The 17,480-nt window shown below is 38.9% G+C and overlaps 1 protein-coding gene across 16 annotated transcripts in view; it reads right to left on the reverse strand.

The window, feature by feature from the left end:
- NRCAM (neuronal cell adhesion molecule) overlaps positions 1 to 17,480 on the reverse strand; it is a 141,334-nt gene that overhangs the window by 21,819 nt on the left and 102,035 nt on the right. For 6 of the 16 annotated variants that reach the window (XR_014160505.1, XM_081877812.1, XM_081877820.1 and 3 more), the window contains 3 exons: positions 13,381 to 13,566; positions 4,860 to 4,985; positions 2,413 to 2,565 (listed from right to left, as the gene is read on the reverse strand). Coding sequence is in view for 15 of the 16 variants with exons in the window: in XM_081877812.1 (XP_081733938.1) it covers positions 2,413 to 2,565; positions 4,860 to 4,985; positions 13,381 to 13,566 (465 nt within the window). In the remaining variant the exon portion in view is untranslated. The remainder of the gene's footprint in view (positions 1 to 2,412; positions 2,566 to 4,859; positions 4,986 to 13,380; positions 13,567 to 17,480) is intronic. The other 10 variants (XM_081877819.1, XM_081877815.1, XM_081877813.1 and 7 more) reach the window with 3 other exon arrangements.

The raw sequence follows: 17,480 nt of genomic DNA on the forward strand, positions 1-17,480 counted from the left end.
GGGTTTCAGATCCCCCTGCCTTGCCCCATTTTACCTCCTCATATTTATTGTCACTAAGCAAGAATTTAGATGCTGAATTATTCCATTTAGTTTGAGGAATGAAAATTCGCTGCTGCATTATGGCAATGTAATTATCTTGCCATGCTTCTCTTCAGTTTGGCTTTCTCTGCATTTCCTATAAACAAAACTCAGGAAAATGCGGAAGAATTGTGCCAAGTCAATCCATGAGCATGGAAAGAAGTTGTCCCCACTATCTTCCTGCTACTTTCTTGCCCATCTTTAACTGTCCCCGGCACTCTCCAAAACACATTTCCCCTTTTCCCTTCCCTTGGTGATGAAAGGAACTGGCAAGGCAGCTCCACACCTTCTCTCCACTATTAACAGCATGAAAAGGTCCAAGGGACTATAGGGGATGTTCTTCTAAACAAGGACTTCCCCTTGCATGTTCACTAGCATTCAGGGCCCTCTATAGGTTTCATGTCCTGTGGTATGGGCTGTCTACACTGCATCAGAACACCTACACCTCTTCAGGAAGGTTCTGACATTTAGTGTTCTTTAGGACCATGAATTCTGGTAAAGCCACCAACCAGGCCACCAAGGTCCTCTCCAATTATATGATTCAATGGTTTGCTATTTTTGTGTTCATCTGGGAAATGAGCTATTTTTGTGGAAATCTGCCGTCTAGTTTTAGCTTTGCAGGTGTGAAATACCCACCCCCACCCATAATCAGTTGGCTTCTGTAGCAATAGTCACAAGAAAAGTGTCATCCTATCACCAGAGTTTCACTTAACTTCTACATAAAAAAGCTGTGAATGCTGCTGTTTAAATTTTATCAGCTTTGCTATAAACACAGAAGGAAACTGATAAAAGGTATTGTAGGGAATTGATTTAAGACCAGATCATATAATTTTACTATGACTATACTAAATACACTGACATCATAGTTTAAGAGTTTACCATAATGCCATACAATTTTTCGAACAGCCATACATTGGAAATATATAATGTAGAAGAACATTATAGCCCCTTAACCAGACAATACTGATTGCCCAGGGCAGTGGAGAAGAATGAAATGTGTGTCTAGAATTTAAGCTTATTGTCAGTTTGCACTTGCAGAATAGGTAGTGCTGACCATGTGTTATGAGTACAGGTGACTCCCTACTTATGAGGGGGTTACATTCCAGCACCCCATGTGCATAAGTGAAAATTGCGTAAGTGGGGAGCACCCTCTAAACACCCTTTAAATGCTCTTTCTGCCACTCTCTCTCCAATCCAGATCAAAAGTACTGTAATAAAAATATCCACAAGTGGAATTGAAGCTCTGGGGCACTGGAAGTCAGGTTCCGAGGTCTTGCAAGGCCTCAAACAGCATCTCCGAGGTCTCACGAGGACTCTGATGTGACTTTCAGTGCTTTGCAAGGCATTGTAAGTTGTGCAGGGGGCCCTGCAGTGCAGATGCTGAGCACCCACAAGATTTTTTTGTGGGTGCTCGGGCCCCCAGGTCCCCCTAGAGTTGGCACTCCTGGCAGTCACACACAAGTTGATCACACAGAAGTGGGGATTCATCCGTACTGGCATTTTCCTGAACCAGAGGACCCTTTCTGAACACATGGGGTTGCATGTAGAAGAGCACTTTGCATTCCTCACATATATAATCAGAGTACATGACTTTAACTTTTTAAAATGGCCCTTTTTATCAGGTTCTTTGGTATCTTTCTAATTGTTCCACATCATAAAGTTAACATTTGTTTTTAGCATTGCTTTTGAAATATTGCAGTGTATATGCAATATGCAACCAACACATGTACCAACAGCACACCCCCTAAACACATATGATTATGCCACTCAACATGACATTGGTAACAAAATATTGGTAACAAAAACTATTATTTTCCTCTTTAAATTATTGCTGTTTTATAAAGATAAACGGAAAGACGCTCTTTATCTCCCTTCTTACATTTGATTCAGTACAAAACATGCCAAATACTATACGTATTCTGGTTTTAATACATTTGGTCTATCAGAACAACAAAGTTAATACATTTTTATTGATCCTTAAGCTAGAAGGAACCAGTTTGATAATCTGAGTTCGATGTCCTTAGACTTAGTTATTCTCTAACACAAATGTACAATCCAGAAACAAAGAATTAAAAAGGGCCCCTCAAAAGGAGCCGTGAAAAATGTATACTTCCTTACAACAAATGGCAAAGTGATAAAGACAACCAACAAATTCATGGAGCATACCAAAGACATGCTGGTGCGAGTATGAGACACACATTTTAGCTCTCCCTTGGATAGAGCAGAAAAGGATAATTTTTATATAAATATACAAACATAACACTACTTCAGATTCCCAGCACTTAACACATCACAATTCTGAATGCAGAGCAGAATTGGTATGGTGTGCCTCACCTGGACCTGTCTCAAACACAGCATCTGAACTCCTAAAACCAGAAAGACCCTCAGCACCAACCCGGACTTTATATGATGTTCCTGGTGTTAATCCTTTTAACATAAAGAAGTTCCGGGAACCATTAACATTTTCTTTTTTCAAATCTTCTTTGCCTACAAAATTTTTAGGAACACAACAATTGGAGTATTTAAATTCACTGTCTTGAATTCATGCTTACACTTCTTACTGCCGTTTGGCAAAAGTTTAGATTTCCGTCTCAAAAATATTTTGCTGTTATTTACTAATATACAATATCTAGGTAAACTGTAGGCTAAATGACAAAGAGTATTGTGGCACCTTAAAGCCTAATATTTTTTATTATGGTACGTGCTTTAATGGACTAATACAGCCTTAGTCAATGTGGTACCCCTCCAGAGGTTGTAAAATCACAATCCTCCTTGAATTTTGGTCATGCTGATTGGGGCTGATGGGGTTTGTAGTCGAACAACTTATAGAGGACACTGTGTGTGTGTGCATGTGCAAACAGTAAGGAGTGAGACTGGAAGGGAACGAGTTGAAAACCCCCCTGAAGACTACAATAATTATATCCAACTTTAAATGGATGTAAAATAATTACAGGCTCTATTCACAAAGCAACATTAATAATTATGAATAGTATAGTCACAAATGATTTTATGTGCATTTAAGATATACTGTAATTGTCACAGTTTGTACTTTTTGCATTTCATTTCATAATGAAATATATACTGCTTATAACCTTGCTCCCAACCCTATTTGGGTGTATACATGTCAAATTAGAATAGTACTTCATGCATTTGATGAACTGGAGTCCAGTTCACGAAAGCTTACGCTGTTAGATATTTATTAGCCTTTAAGGTGCCTTTATTTCTCTCTCTTTCTATTGCAGCAGCTATCAGCCTGGAAACAGTCACAATCTCATTTTTCATCTATTGTGAAAGATTCATTTTGATCAGTCTGCTAGAGGAAAGGAAATGTTGTTTTAACTGTTAAAATGGCCACAAAGATTTGATTATAGTTTTGTTTTCTTGGGAAATGGTGTTAAAACCCTAATTTTTTAAGAGAGGCACATTTTCTGCTTAGATTTTTCTTTACATTTTCTTTAATTTCTCAGCAATCAAGCAAAGAAAAGGGGAGCAATTCATTCATAACCAGAATTTGTGTGGCTCATTAAACTGCCCACTTCTGCCTAGTTCATCTTTCTCAGAATTAAGAGTGAAAATCCTTCCATTCAGATATGCTTCTCACATCTTTCTGTTCAGGATTTATTAAAAATGTGAAAGATACACATTGTATAATTACACAAGGCTTCTCTGAAACTGGACTTTACTGGGGACTGATGATGGCATTATCTTCCTTCTCATGTAATGGGGCAAGTAACATGCCCTGACCACCAAAAAGTGACCTTTGGGGGATAGCTCAGTAGGTATATCAGGGTTTTGGACTCTTAATATCAGGGTTTTGGGTTCAAGCCCCACAATGAGCAAAAGATTCCTGTATTGGTTGGTCCTTTCCAACTCTATTCTATTCTGTTTTAACCTCATGGACATAATACAACTAAAGGAAAGCAAACAAGCAGACACCTTTTGCCATCAAAACATCAAGCATTTAACTTTAGGATTATAGGTGCATCAAATTGCTGCCCTGAAGATGTTTAGAAAATCAGGCTTTCTAGTTTTAATGAAGACTAATTGGCTACATATGAATTTAATGGCACAAAAAACCCCAGTTTCAATATACTGTAGTTTAAAGCATTTTGCTTCATAACCTTTCAGGTTAAGTATCTCTGAAGCTGCATTGCATTAATGAGGTTTTAATAACAGAATTCCAAGCACAACAAATATGTATGTGCTTAATAAGACTGAATGTACTCTATGATGGGCAGCCTCATCAACTCTCACCAGAGTGAGGTGGGGAAAGAGGAGTAACTGCAGATGCAGAAGCAGTGCTTCCTCACATATATATGCTGCTTGGTGGGGAACTACCAATTCACACAGTTTCTGCATGAGCAATTCCCTCTGGGGCTGTGTGTGCTTTTCAAAACAATGCTAAAAATTCTGCTGAATTGCCGTTTGGGGGTGCGGGAAAGGGTTTGATTCAGTCACCACCTACTAAACAGCTGATCAACAGGAATTTAGTAGCTGCGATAGTAAACTCTATGTGCAGCTCCATGCGTGTCCATTTAGTTAGGGGCATTTTATTAAGTGCTGATGGCTCTAATTCCTAAAACAATACAATAAAATGACATTATTTCAAATGTGTGCTTGTACACACTTCTATGCACTTCATATTAAAAAGTTTGCTGCAGTTTTTTAGAAGCAAAACTAGTTTTTGAAAACTTAAGTCGATATTGGGCCATTTTCTTATTATTAAAATATTTTTAAATATATTACAGCATTTGGAAGAATTCAATGAAATGTCTTCTTACTGCCTGCCACACCATATTCAACATAAATGTTCTCATGAACTGGACCCTCATACTCCCAACTGATATTGGCATAGGTCTCAGCAGCAGCTGCCGTAACATTTTTGATCCCTGGATACACTGGCGGCACTAAATACACAAGAAAAACAGAGCAAAATATGAAAGGCTGCATGCATCTCGTACAATCCAGCTTTAACTTCTTCCCTAACCTGAATCTTAAGGAATAGAATATTGATTTGTTTCCGTTTTCGGAAAAATGAAAAATGTGGACTTACCATGAATTTCCATTAGCAGCAATTCTCAGGTGGACCACTCTTCCGCTTGGTGAAAGCCCCTCCTCTTGGTTACCAGGCACGGTCCTCTTTAAAATGGAACCAAGGGGAGGAGCTTCCCCTCAGCCCCTGGGCTGTGACAAGAGTTTGGATAAGCTTCTACCATGAACTTTACTCTGACAGGAGGTCTACTAATAGTATTAGTAGATCTAATACAACAAGCATGAAAACACTGGAGCTAATGTACTGCTATGGTTAACAAAGAAAAAGAACTTCCTACTGGAGTCAAACTATCTAAACCCACTACAGATACTGAATGGGCTTCCAAGAACATAACTCTAGCTTTTCTCTATATCTACCTATTTGCAAACTACCCCACCTTTGAATCTCTGAGAATGAGAATAGACAATGTCAATATTTCCCTCTCTGCAGTGGGGTAGCCTTCAATTCAGATGTACCAAGTTTTCTTGTATCCAAACAGCAGGGAGATTCAACTGTTTTATCCCAAAGCCGCCTTCTATGAAATGCGGCATTAAGATAACGCATCGTTACAAGTATGATCATTTGATAATGTCTAGCAAAGGTGTGCATGAATCTTGAGGGTGCAGCTTTGCACACAGATGGGGAGCTTCTGTAGGCTGTGGAAATAGCAGTATTGCATTTATAGTGAGCTGGCATCTTATCCTTATAGACTTTATTGTCTTCTAACCATTGTGAGGATGGACAAATCAGTCCCCACTGAAGATTATTGCAGAGGGTTGGACTTCCAACTCCCTCCCAACTCTACAATTCTATGATTGAATCTCTGTTCAGAAATAGTACATGAATGACCATGAAAGGATAGGAACATAGGAAACTGTCTTACAGTCTTACACTGACTCAGACCATTGGGTTCATCTAGCTCAGTACTGACTGGCAGCGGTTCTCCAGGATTCCAGGTGGAGGTCCTCCCCAACCCTACCTTGAAATGCTGGAGATTGAACTGGGGGTGTTCACATGCTCTATCACTGAGCTGCTGCTCTTCCATGAAATCTGACCTGCCAATGAAAAGTGGAATGAAATACTCTAGTTCTCCTAGCTTCCATTGCTTTGCAAAAAACCCCATGTGTAGGTCATCCTAATACACCAGGGAGGGTTGCAGTGAAACCCAAACAGGAAAAGGCAGAAAATCAGAGCCATGAGAGTTATTCTTGTCCCCATTTTCTTCTCCTCATTTTGTTGAGTGGCTATTGCTGCCACTATATCCTTGTGTTGTAGTTTTATTTAAAAAAAATTTATGGTAGGACAAGGAGGACTCAATACCTCTCAAAGCCACCTGATTAGCTGGCACATTTAGAAAGACAGTAAATGTCTTGCACCTGTTTGGACAAAATGGATTTTACCAAAGTTATAAAAAAATGGAGTGCTTTGGTGGCCCTGAGGTTGGGAAACTGGAAGGTAAGCAGTCTTCATATTTCCCCAAACTATATAAACAATCTCCATAAATAGAAGTGGACAACAGGTTCACGTATCATTTTTTCCTTCCCAAATTTGCTTTTGTGTCCTTCTACATATAATCCAAATTTCTTACTAGAAGGATTAGGGAAGGGAGGGGGGAATCTATTTTCAAAATTGTTACAAAGGTGTGTGATGCTCTGAACAACTGTCTTGCCTGCCAACAATGCAAGGCAGGCCTGGAAGCTGAAGAGAAACCCTTCCTCATGGTGTTGTACGTTGTTGTTGTTGTTGTTGTTGTTGTTGTTGTTGTTGTTGTTGTTAAAGAGAATCCTGCCTGGTAACCCAGTGGAGGTGAGTCCCCGAGTTCTGTTCCACTCTGGCACCACTAGAGAATTAGTGACTACAGGATTAGCAGACATTGCATATGACGTGGTAGTAAGCATGCTATGTTAGTCTATTATGAAGTACAACTAACTATATAACCGTTTAATTCTATGCAACTCATTTAAGAGTATGCCCCATTCAATTCAGTGTGACATTTCCAGATAAAGAGGCATGTTTAAGTATTCTACTTCTCAGTTAAAAGGCTAGCCACATCTAAAAGGCTAGCAAACATCTCAAAAGTGACACTAATTCTACAGATTGATGGAAAACCATAAAGACACGCAGAAATATAACTTTCTATTTTCATATTGTTTTGGTAATTCTTGAATTTCTTTCCGGCAGTTTCTTTCTGCGGAACGTTGCAGTTCAGCTGTTTTGATGGCATTAAAATCCATAAGATAAATATCCTTCCCCTTATATGTTGGTAGGTACAGTCTGGGGTGGACCCTGGTAATATGGTGCCCTGTGCAAGGCCAAAGTTTGATGTCCTCCCGGCCCTTGTAGCAGCTTCCCAAATTGGCTAAGCGAGGCACCAGACTTTGGGATGAAGGCACAAGGCTCTGGCAGGGTCCTGGAGCCCTACTTCACAGAGTTGGGCAAGAACTAACTAAGCTTTTGGAGGGACCCTGTCAAAGCCCTCGTGCCTCCTTCCCGAAGCAAGCACTTACTTAGGCTTTGTGAAGGAAGCGGGAAGGCGCCCCCTCGGCTCGGCACCCTGTGCAGGGGAACCAGTCTCGCCACCCTAAATCCGTCTCTGGTACAGTATGCATAACAGGGAAGGTTTCAAAAAGGGGTTTCAAAAGGGTTCTCTGAATTTCCTTCATCAGAGAAAGCAGGAAAGAGGAAAACAAACAGCGAAAATATTTTTACAGAGTAAAAATGTTTCATACATTACAGCACCATCTTACCTGTTAAGTCAACACAACACATACATAAATGGACACCCATGCAGGTTCTTTTAAAGACATTTTACTCGATACAATAGGAGAACAAGTTGCAAAAGGAAAACAAGCACATAAAATCATTATTAAAATGCAGATCAATAATAATATTAGTTATAGCTATCTTGAAAGGCTAATAATCATTCATTCATGACTCTGATGGACATAGGCTTTTATCACAAGGAGGCACCCATCAAGAACTGCAACGGTACAACCTGTGCAATCCCAGAGATGACCAAGTAAAAAAGGATTTTATAGCTGAAGTGCATGGTAGGTTGCATTTTTTACTTTATTAATGATTTGTATGATTTTTTTACCCACCCTTCACCTCGGGCAGGTTACAGCAATGTAATAAACAATAATAAACACAGATAAGCAGTAAAAATCATAAAACAGCTTCCATCATAAAAGAACAGCATAAATTCAGCAAAAGAGGTGGGTTTCATAAAATGAAAACCTTAGCTGTTAAAAGGTATGGTAAAGTGATGCCTCTTCAGCACCTCTGTGTGTTCTATGTGGTTAATTCACAACATGTTCTCGAACATTATTCAGCATGCAAAACCATTTGAGGAATGAAATACCATGCATTTCTTTCCCCCTGGAAACAATGCTGAAAAACCTGTCAGGGGAAAGATCAGAGTTTTTTATTTTTAAGATTGTGCTAATCCACCCCCACAATGGTCCATCACCCAGCTTCTGGAACTGAAATCAACTTCCAGCTTTCTGTGGCAGCACATATTTACTGCTGCTTGATCCAGAAAAGAAGGAAGCTCCCAGTTTGCATCTGTAAAACAAAATATAGAATCGCCCTACTTTGAGCCTGTGTAAGTTCTAGGTACTCAAAAATAGGAACCTTCCTTGACGAACTTGCAAAACAGATGCTTTTAAGTGATGCAACAGATATGCAAAATTAAAGGAAGTTGCGGCAAAACACAATTGGATATTATTCCTTCAGTAAAGAGGACTTAATTCTGACTGATTTCTTGAAAATGTCTGAAGACTATTCTTTGCTTCCCCCAAAATAACAGTTTACATTATGATGCAACACATTGTTAACAGTCAGTTAGCACATTTGTGAACTGTGCTCCACTCTGCAGAGATGCATTCAGAGCAAAATCAAACATGAATCTGTTCATGCTCTAGGCACAGAGAGGAATTTATGGAGAATTGAGATTTTGGAAACGTTTCTCTTGGAGTAATCTAACAAAGCAGGTAAAGTCCAGCTCCAACGACCTTCTGCCGGTTCCCTCACTGCAAGAAGTAAAGTTACAGGGAACAAGGCAGAGGGCCTTCCCGGTAGAGGCACCCACCTTGTTTAACGCCCTTCAATCAGATGTTGAACAGATAATCAGTTTTCTGAAGAAGTGTGCATGCACACGAAAGCTCATACCAAGAACTGACTTAGTTGGTCTTTAAGGTGCTACTGGAAGGAATTTGTTTTGTTTTGACTATGGCAGACCAACACGGCTACCTATCTGTAACCAGATAATCAATTGTATGACTTTTAGAAGACAGCTGAAGGCAGCCCTGTATATGGATTTTTTTTAAGTTTGATGTATTATTGTGTTTTTATATTTTGCTGGAAGCCACTTAGAGTGGCTGTGGCAACCCAGTCAGATGGGCAGCATATGGAATTATTTATTTACTATTACTATTACTACTATTATTTTCAGGAAAAAACAAAGACTTTTCATCTTTGCCAATGTGGTCCCCCCCCCCAATACAGATGATTGTATTATGAACAGGGGATGCTAACAGCCAGCCTAAAAGGCTTTGGCCCAGTATGCCTGCAGAAGCATCTCCACCCCCAGCGTTCAGCCCGGACACTGAGGTCCAGCTCTGAGTGAGTTTACAGGGAACTAGGCAGAGGGCCTTCTTGGTAGTGGTGCCCGCCCTGTGGAATGCCCTCCCATCAGATGTCAAGCAAATGAACAACTATCTGACTTTTAGGCAGCCCTGTTTAGAGAAGTTTTTAATGTTTGATGTTTTATCGTGTTTTTAATATTCTGTTGGGAGCCGCCCAGTGGCTGGGGAAACCCAGCCAGATGGGCGAGGTACTATTGCTACTACTAATCATTTATTACTATTATTATTACAATTGTTGTTGTTATCCTCTGCTTCAGTTAATAAACTACATATCTAGAGAGCTTTATTTTTTTTTATTAACCAAGTTAAATAGCCAGTTAATTCATATAAATAGGCAAAATACCAACAATGACAACCATCTATTTCAGTAAAAACAACAACATTAATTTATGGATGTACCAGAACAAGTATGTTATGGTTGTAAGGTGTCAAACTACTACATAACATGTCAGCAGAATATACCAAATAATTTCTGCATGAAACTGTTTTGATATTTGTAATCATATTATGTTGAAGTGTTTCAACAAAACAAGTAAGGATAGGTGGGAATCTCATGTAGACCACATCTTTAAGCAAACTGAGCTAATTAGGACCTCCTAGACCAATCCAAGAGTGGGAATATAATTACCCTTCAGTTTTCAAGCTTTTCTGAATTTTGCGATACAGTTCTCATTTCAAGAAAGTATCCAGATTCATAAAACAATGCAAATTTTAGGTTAACATGTAGTTTATATGTATATTGTGTTTCATTATGTGTTTAAGTATAAATTTAAATCAGATTTTTTTTATATGGGATTTTAAAAAATAGAGAATAATGCAGTGGAATGAATTTATGAATATATACATGGGGAAAACTGACATGAGTCAGAAATAGGCTGATGTGTCCAGATTCTCTGAAATTTTGATTTGAAATTCTACAGGAAGTAATCCAACATTATGATGTTTTAATCCATGATGCTTTAATCCAACATCACAGTGCTATACTACTCTTTAGATAGTAGTATTGATTACCATTTCTCCAATTATTGTTTATATTTCACTTTCTTATGCTAATAACAACAGCCATCTTAACTTTCAGCTAATAAGTTCTATAAGCTGTGAACCAAACAGAACATTTAACAGGTCAGCCTATGCACAGATAACATAAAGCTCTCCAATAGAGCAATAGATAATAGGAACCCAAATGGTCATGAAACTATCCTCTCTGTGTGTTTATTAAGGTGACATATATAAGGAGAAAGGTATACTGGAAACGAGTAAGCAAAAGATGGCATTCAATAAACTGACTGTACATGTCTGTGTGCCTGCGTTTTTGAAAAGTGAACTTTATTTAATAGGATCTCTGCTTCCACTTTATTTGCAATATACTAGCCCACTTTGATTCTACAGGAAACAGACATCTGAAAGCTTGGTGTGACCAATAAACACATGACACTAGATCTCACCAATGCTTGAATTAATTGGGGAGGGAAGCCTTTACTCCCGCCCCCCCCCCATTGCTAGCAGAGGCATTCTCAGAGGTTCTGAAGGAGGAGAAACCTGCAAGCTATCATTACTGCCACAAAGCAGCCTTAGTGATAGAAAAATGAGCTCCTCCCTGTAGCACAAACTTGCCTCCTCCTCAGAGCCTGTCTAATGGATTGTCATGAAAGACAGTAGATACACGTGTGCTTTTTGAAGCAATAAGACAGGTACTATGTTAAAGAAATTGATGGATATCCCATAAACATTCCCTCTATCAGCGCAACACTCTCCTTTAATGAATTGCATTGTTCCTTTCACTTTTACAGGCTGATTTCTATTTAAAGAAACTGAATTAAGAATCTGCAAAAATCCATACAATTCATGCTCATCTTTACCTGCACTTAGGTCAAGTGGAAGAATACCAGCATAAATGGAAGAAAATAAAAGGACACTACATAATTAGGTACAACAAAAGGAGCGTATATATCTATATATCTATAGTATAAATCTACACATATATATTAAAGTACAAAGGCATGCAGTTAAAGTATTAGAAGAAGGGAATAAGAAGTTAAACACTCACACTAAAGAGTGGTTTTAAAAACAAAGGCTAATAATCATGCATTTGTTTCACCTACTATTATTATTTTTTAAAAAAAGAAATATCTTTCTTAACCACTTTTCCTTTTGTCTTATAATTTATTAATGTGCAGTTAAGTTAAATCATAGGTGTGCATGCATGTGCACGCACGCACGCACGCACACGCGCGCGCGTGCACACACACACACACACACACACACTATAGCAGTTTTCCAGAATAAAGACACTTCCTTGTTCTGCCAAACTTAGGACAATTGTCGGTTGCTTTGTCCAAATAAAGGACTTGCCTGACAGCTTTTTCTTTTCTTTTCTAAGTGACCAGCATTGCTTTTTAGTCTGGCATCTTCAAAAACAGCAATACTTGCTTTGTGAGGGAAGGTCACTTTATAGTTTCTTTCACTTGTAACTTGCCCCTGCTTAGCATCTTACGTGTTATGCTATGTTTGGTTTTGGCTTTAATCCCTGTTTTGGATACGATTAGATTCAGGACAGTGATTCAGAGGAAAGTATTATACCCGCAGAACAGGCTTTAATTAGGAATCCTGATGCAGCAGCCAAAACTCGAGAACTGATACAAAATACGATGCATTATATTCGGGGTATATGATGGTAATGCATAGACAGCTGCAGTATACAGGTGCTTTTACATGGCTTTGTGACTATTGTTTTCATGCTAATGATCCTGTGGTATCTGCTCAAATACATCCCAATGATTAAGCTACGAAAGCAAATGGCAGGTCCAAATGGCAACTTTCTGTGCACTTGGTCAGATATTGTAGAGTATGGGTAAAAATATATATTTCGGGTAGAGATTTCTCCCCACAGGGTATATCTGTACTCGCAAAGAAAAAAAACCCATGTGGAACTGCACAATCCACAGTGGTTTAATGTAAGGTGGGGAGGCAGCTCTGACTGAATCATTCAGGACTGCAGGAAGTATAAATGCTAAAAAGTAAAGCTAAAGGGTAAAGGGACCCCTGACCATTAGGTCCAGTCGTGACCGACTCTGGGGTTGCAGCGCTCATCTCGCTTTATTGGCCGAGGGAGCTGGCATACAGCTTCCAGGTCATGTGGCCAGCATGAATAAGCCGCTTCTGGCGAACCTGAGCAGCGCACGGAAATGCTAAAAGTAGACATTAAATCTCTAAAATCAGTGCAATCCAGATATGACCTAAAGTCTTGTTTTCATTGGGAAGCAAGGAAACCATTTCATAAAATACAGACAGCTGCAAGATGATCATATAGCCATTTTAGAGTGAATTTCGTGTGACCATAGCCCAGCTATGGTGCCTGGAAAGCTATGTGACAATTTAAAAGGCATAGTTTAGCATGACACAATAAATATAAGTGACTATATACATATGCAAGTCCCTTGTAAAACAATTATGCACAGGTTTTCTAGGGATAAACTTTACAGCAGTTCCAAGAGCACCACATTTTCCTTGAAAACCAAAACCATAGAGACAATTCTCCTACTACAGACAGCTAAATTCACTTATTTTTAGAGAGAGAAAAATGGCACAATTATTCAAATGTAAGTGGACGTTCTTTATACATACCCATCTTACCTTCATCCATAATTGTTACTGCCTCCTCTGTTATTTGACTTCCAGCTCCAACTGATGTCTGTGCATAGAAGTAAAACTTGTATCGAGTGCTGTAATTTAAGTTGCTTAATATCAGGCTGGTCTCATTGGCTGGTATACTGATCTCTTCCAAGCGGCCTAATTCATGTGTGTTATTAACTGTTGAAAGACAGCACAAATAATATAGTTAAGTACTTGTTTGGAAGCACATCACTGTTACATCAAAAAGCATTGCACCAGACTTTACTACATATATTGAATTAGTAAACTCCCTTAATCACGTGACCATGGATAGCTCAGGTGGTTGGAGCATGGTGCTGATAACACCAAGATCGCAGGCTTGATCTTTGTATGGGACAGCTGCATATTCCTGCATTGCAGGGGGGTGGACTAGATGATCCTCAGGGCCCCTTCCATCTCTACAATTCTATGATTCTATGTAGCCATATGGCACACATGTTTTGGCACACTAAGCAGTATGTTTTTCAGCAGCCCTAGGTAAAAATTGAATTATGCAGCATTGCTCCCTGGTACCGTGGAAAGTCATGGATTTGTGTGTTATCTTCTTCATGTCTCTAAGGCTGTAGCCAAGGCAAGCAGGGAGGAAAACAGAGGCTAAAATAATAATAATAATAATAATTGGAAGGAGTGTGACAGATGCCGGAAAAGCAGAAAACGTTTGATGGGGCAAGCTGAAAGGGAATGGAGTGGGAAAGAACTTTATTATTATTTTTAAATGAAGAAGCACACCAACAGTTGTGGAGGGTTGGGCAAGGTTAACTCAGACAGACAGACCATACAGACATGGAAAACCTAAACCTGAAACAAGCATAGTGGAGTGCTTTGAAAATAATGAATCAAAGACTTGGTCAAGAATTTATATCTTCGGACAGAGTAAAGAAGCGAGGAGTGGTGATATATGCAAAAGAGAGCCTGTCACCTAAATTCTTATTCAAAGACGAACATGGAAGAATATTAGGAATTGAGATACAACATCAAGGAGAAAAGATTCTGATATTAGGAATTTATGCACCAAATGACGGGAAATCGGAATTCTACAAGAAGTTGCATGAGATCATGCTGGACTATCTGGACTACAACAACATCATTATGATGGGAGATATGAATGGGGTCGTATCGACAAACATGGATAAGTCACAAAATCAAAATGTTACAAAAGATGGCAGACTGCCAAAGACCTTTTTTGAAATGGCTGACAATATGGACTGGATTGACATTTGGAGAACTAAGAACCCCCTGGGAAGAGAGGGAACATTCTTCTCTGAAGCCCAACTGACTTGGACAAGAATCGACCAAATATGGATATCTAGAGGTCTGGCACCCAAGGTCAGAAAAGTGGAAATCTGCCCAAAGACCTGCTCCGACCATAATGCGCTGAAGATGGATATGACACTTTTGCCAACCGGCTCCTTTAGATGGAAGATGAATGATAGCTTGTTTGGAGATCAGGAGATCGTTAAGAAGGCCCAAAAAACTCTGAAGGACTATTTTGAAATAAATATGAACACTACGGTGGAAAAAAGAACTATCTGGGACGCAAGCAAAGCTGTGATGAGGGGGTTCTTGATACAACAGAACACTGTAAAGAAAAGAACACAAAATGAAAGGAAAGATAAGATTTTGCAGAAAATCAAAGAATTGGAGAAGAAATTAAGATCAAATCCGAAGTCACAGCCGATTCTGAGAGAAATTAAGCTATATCAAGCTCAATATTCCAAATTGATAAACCAAGAAATAGAATGGAAGATTAAATTAATGAAACAAAAAACTTTTGAATCGGCAAATAAATGTGGGAAACTGCTAGCCTGGCAGTTGAAGAAGAGACAGAAACTAAATACAGTTACAAACCTAGAAATTGAAGGAAGAAATATCCAGAACCCCATGGAAATTAGAAAGTGCTTCCAGAGATACTTTAAAAAATTATACACTCAAGGGCCGCAAGATGAGGTTGAGATTAAACAATTTTTGGAAAGAAATGGACTAACAAAGTTGTCACAAAAAAACAGATTAATCCTGAACAACAAAATAACACAGCAAGAGATTGAACAAGCTATCCAGAACATGCAATTGGGCAAATCTCCAGGGCCAGACGGCCTGACCTCCAAGTATTATAAGACATTAAAAGACTATCTGATCCAACCATTGATGGAGGTCTGTAATGAAATTATGGAAGGGAAGAAGGCGCCGGAATCGTGGAAGGAAGCTTTTATCACATTGATACCAAAATCTGAAGCTGAAAAGACACAACTTAAAAACTATCGTCCCATCTCCCTTCTGAATGTGGATTACAAAATATTTGCAGACATTTTGGCAAGTAGATTTAAAAGAGTTCTTAATGAAGTAATTCATAAAGACCAGGCAGGCTTTCTCCCGGGCAGACATATGTTTGCAAATACTAGGAACATTATTGACGTTTTGGAACTTTTGCAAACAGATATAAATACAAAAGCAGTGTTAATTTTTATAGACGCGGAGAAGGCCTTTGACAATATTTCTTGGAAATTTATGAAGGGAAATTTGAATGAAATGGGAGTGGGACGGGGGTTTGAGAATGGGATTGACGCAATATATTCAGAACAAAAGGCTAAACTAATAGTTAACAATGTGGTTACAGAAGAGTTCAAAATTGAAAAAGGAACACGACAAGGCTGCCCGATTTCCCCTTTGTTATTTATTTCGGTTCTGGAGGTGCTCTTGAACTTGATCAGAGGGGACCGGTTGGTGGAAGGGATTCAGGTCGGAGCGAAACAATACAAATTGAAAGCTTTCGCAGATGACCTAGTTTTGACTCTGCAGGAGCCAGAATCTAGTACGAAAAGAGTATTACAACTGATACAGGATTTTGGTCGGGTGGCAGGATTTAAATTAAATAAACAGAAAACTAAAGTGTTGGGAAAAAATTTGACAGATATAGAGTCGGAACGGTTTCAGAGAGAAACGGAACTAACTATGGTTAAAAAAGTAAAATACCTAGGGGTAAACATAACAGCAAAAAACCTGAGTCTATTTAAGGATAATTATGAAAAATGTTGGTCTGAAATTAAGAGAGACTTGGATAGTTGGACAAAATTGAAGCTTTCTTTGTTAGGCCGAATTGCTGCTATCAAGATGAATGTATTGCCAAAAATGTTGTTTTTGTTTCAAACATTACAGATTGTGGACAAAACGGAGTGCTTCCGGAAGTGGCAGAAAGATATATCCAGATTTGTCTGGCAGGGCAAAAAGCCCAGAATTAAGTTTAAGATATTAACAGATGCGAAAGAAAGAGGGGGCTTTGCCCTGCCAGACTTAAAGTTGTACTATGAAGCCGCAGCTTTTTGCTGGCTAAAAGACTGGCTACTTCTCGAAGACACTGACGTGTTGGACTTGGAAGGTTTTAACAATGCTTTTGGTTGGCATGCATACTTATGGTATGATAAAGTTAAGATCAATAAGGCCTTTAAGAACCATATTGTCAGGAAAGCAGTGTTTAATGTCTGGACAAAATACAAAGACTTACTGGAAAATAAAACTCCAAGGTGGCTCTCACCTCTGGAGGCTAAGGCCCTAAAAAGACCCAATATGGAGGCCAAATGGCCAAAATATTGGGAAATATTAGAAAAAGATGGAGACAACTGGAAATTGCAGAGTCTAGAGAAAATGAAGGATAAGGTGCGAGACTGGTTACATTATGCTCAGATTAAAGAAGTTTTTAAAAATGATAAAAAGTTAGGGTTCCAGGTGGAGAAATCGAAGTTAGAAACTGAATTGTTAGAACCAAAGACTAAGGTATTATCTAGAATGTATAACTTGCTGTTAAAATGGAATACACAAGACGAAATGGTTAAATCGGCTATGATAAAATGGGCACAGGACATTGGGCATAACATCATGTTTGAGGACTGGGAAAGGTTGTGGACCACTGGGCTGAACTTCACCGCATGTAATGCTCTGAAGGAAAATGTAATGAAAATGATATATAGATGGTACATGACCCCATTTAAACCTGCCAAAATATACCATTCGTCTGATAATAAATGTTGGAAATGTAAAGAAAACGAAGGAACATTCTT

Source organism: Podarcis erhardii, assembly GCF_964252035.2.
Source record: "Podarcis erhardii genome assembly, chromosome: 10".
Taxonomy (NCBI): domain Eukaryota; kingdom Metazoa; phylum Chordata; class Lepidosauria; order Squamata; family Lacertidae; genus Podarcis; species Podarcis erhardii.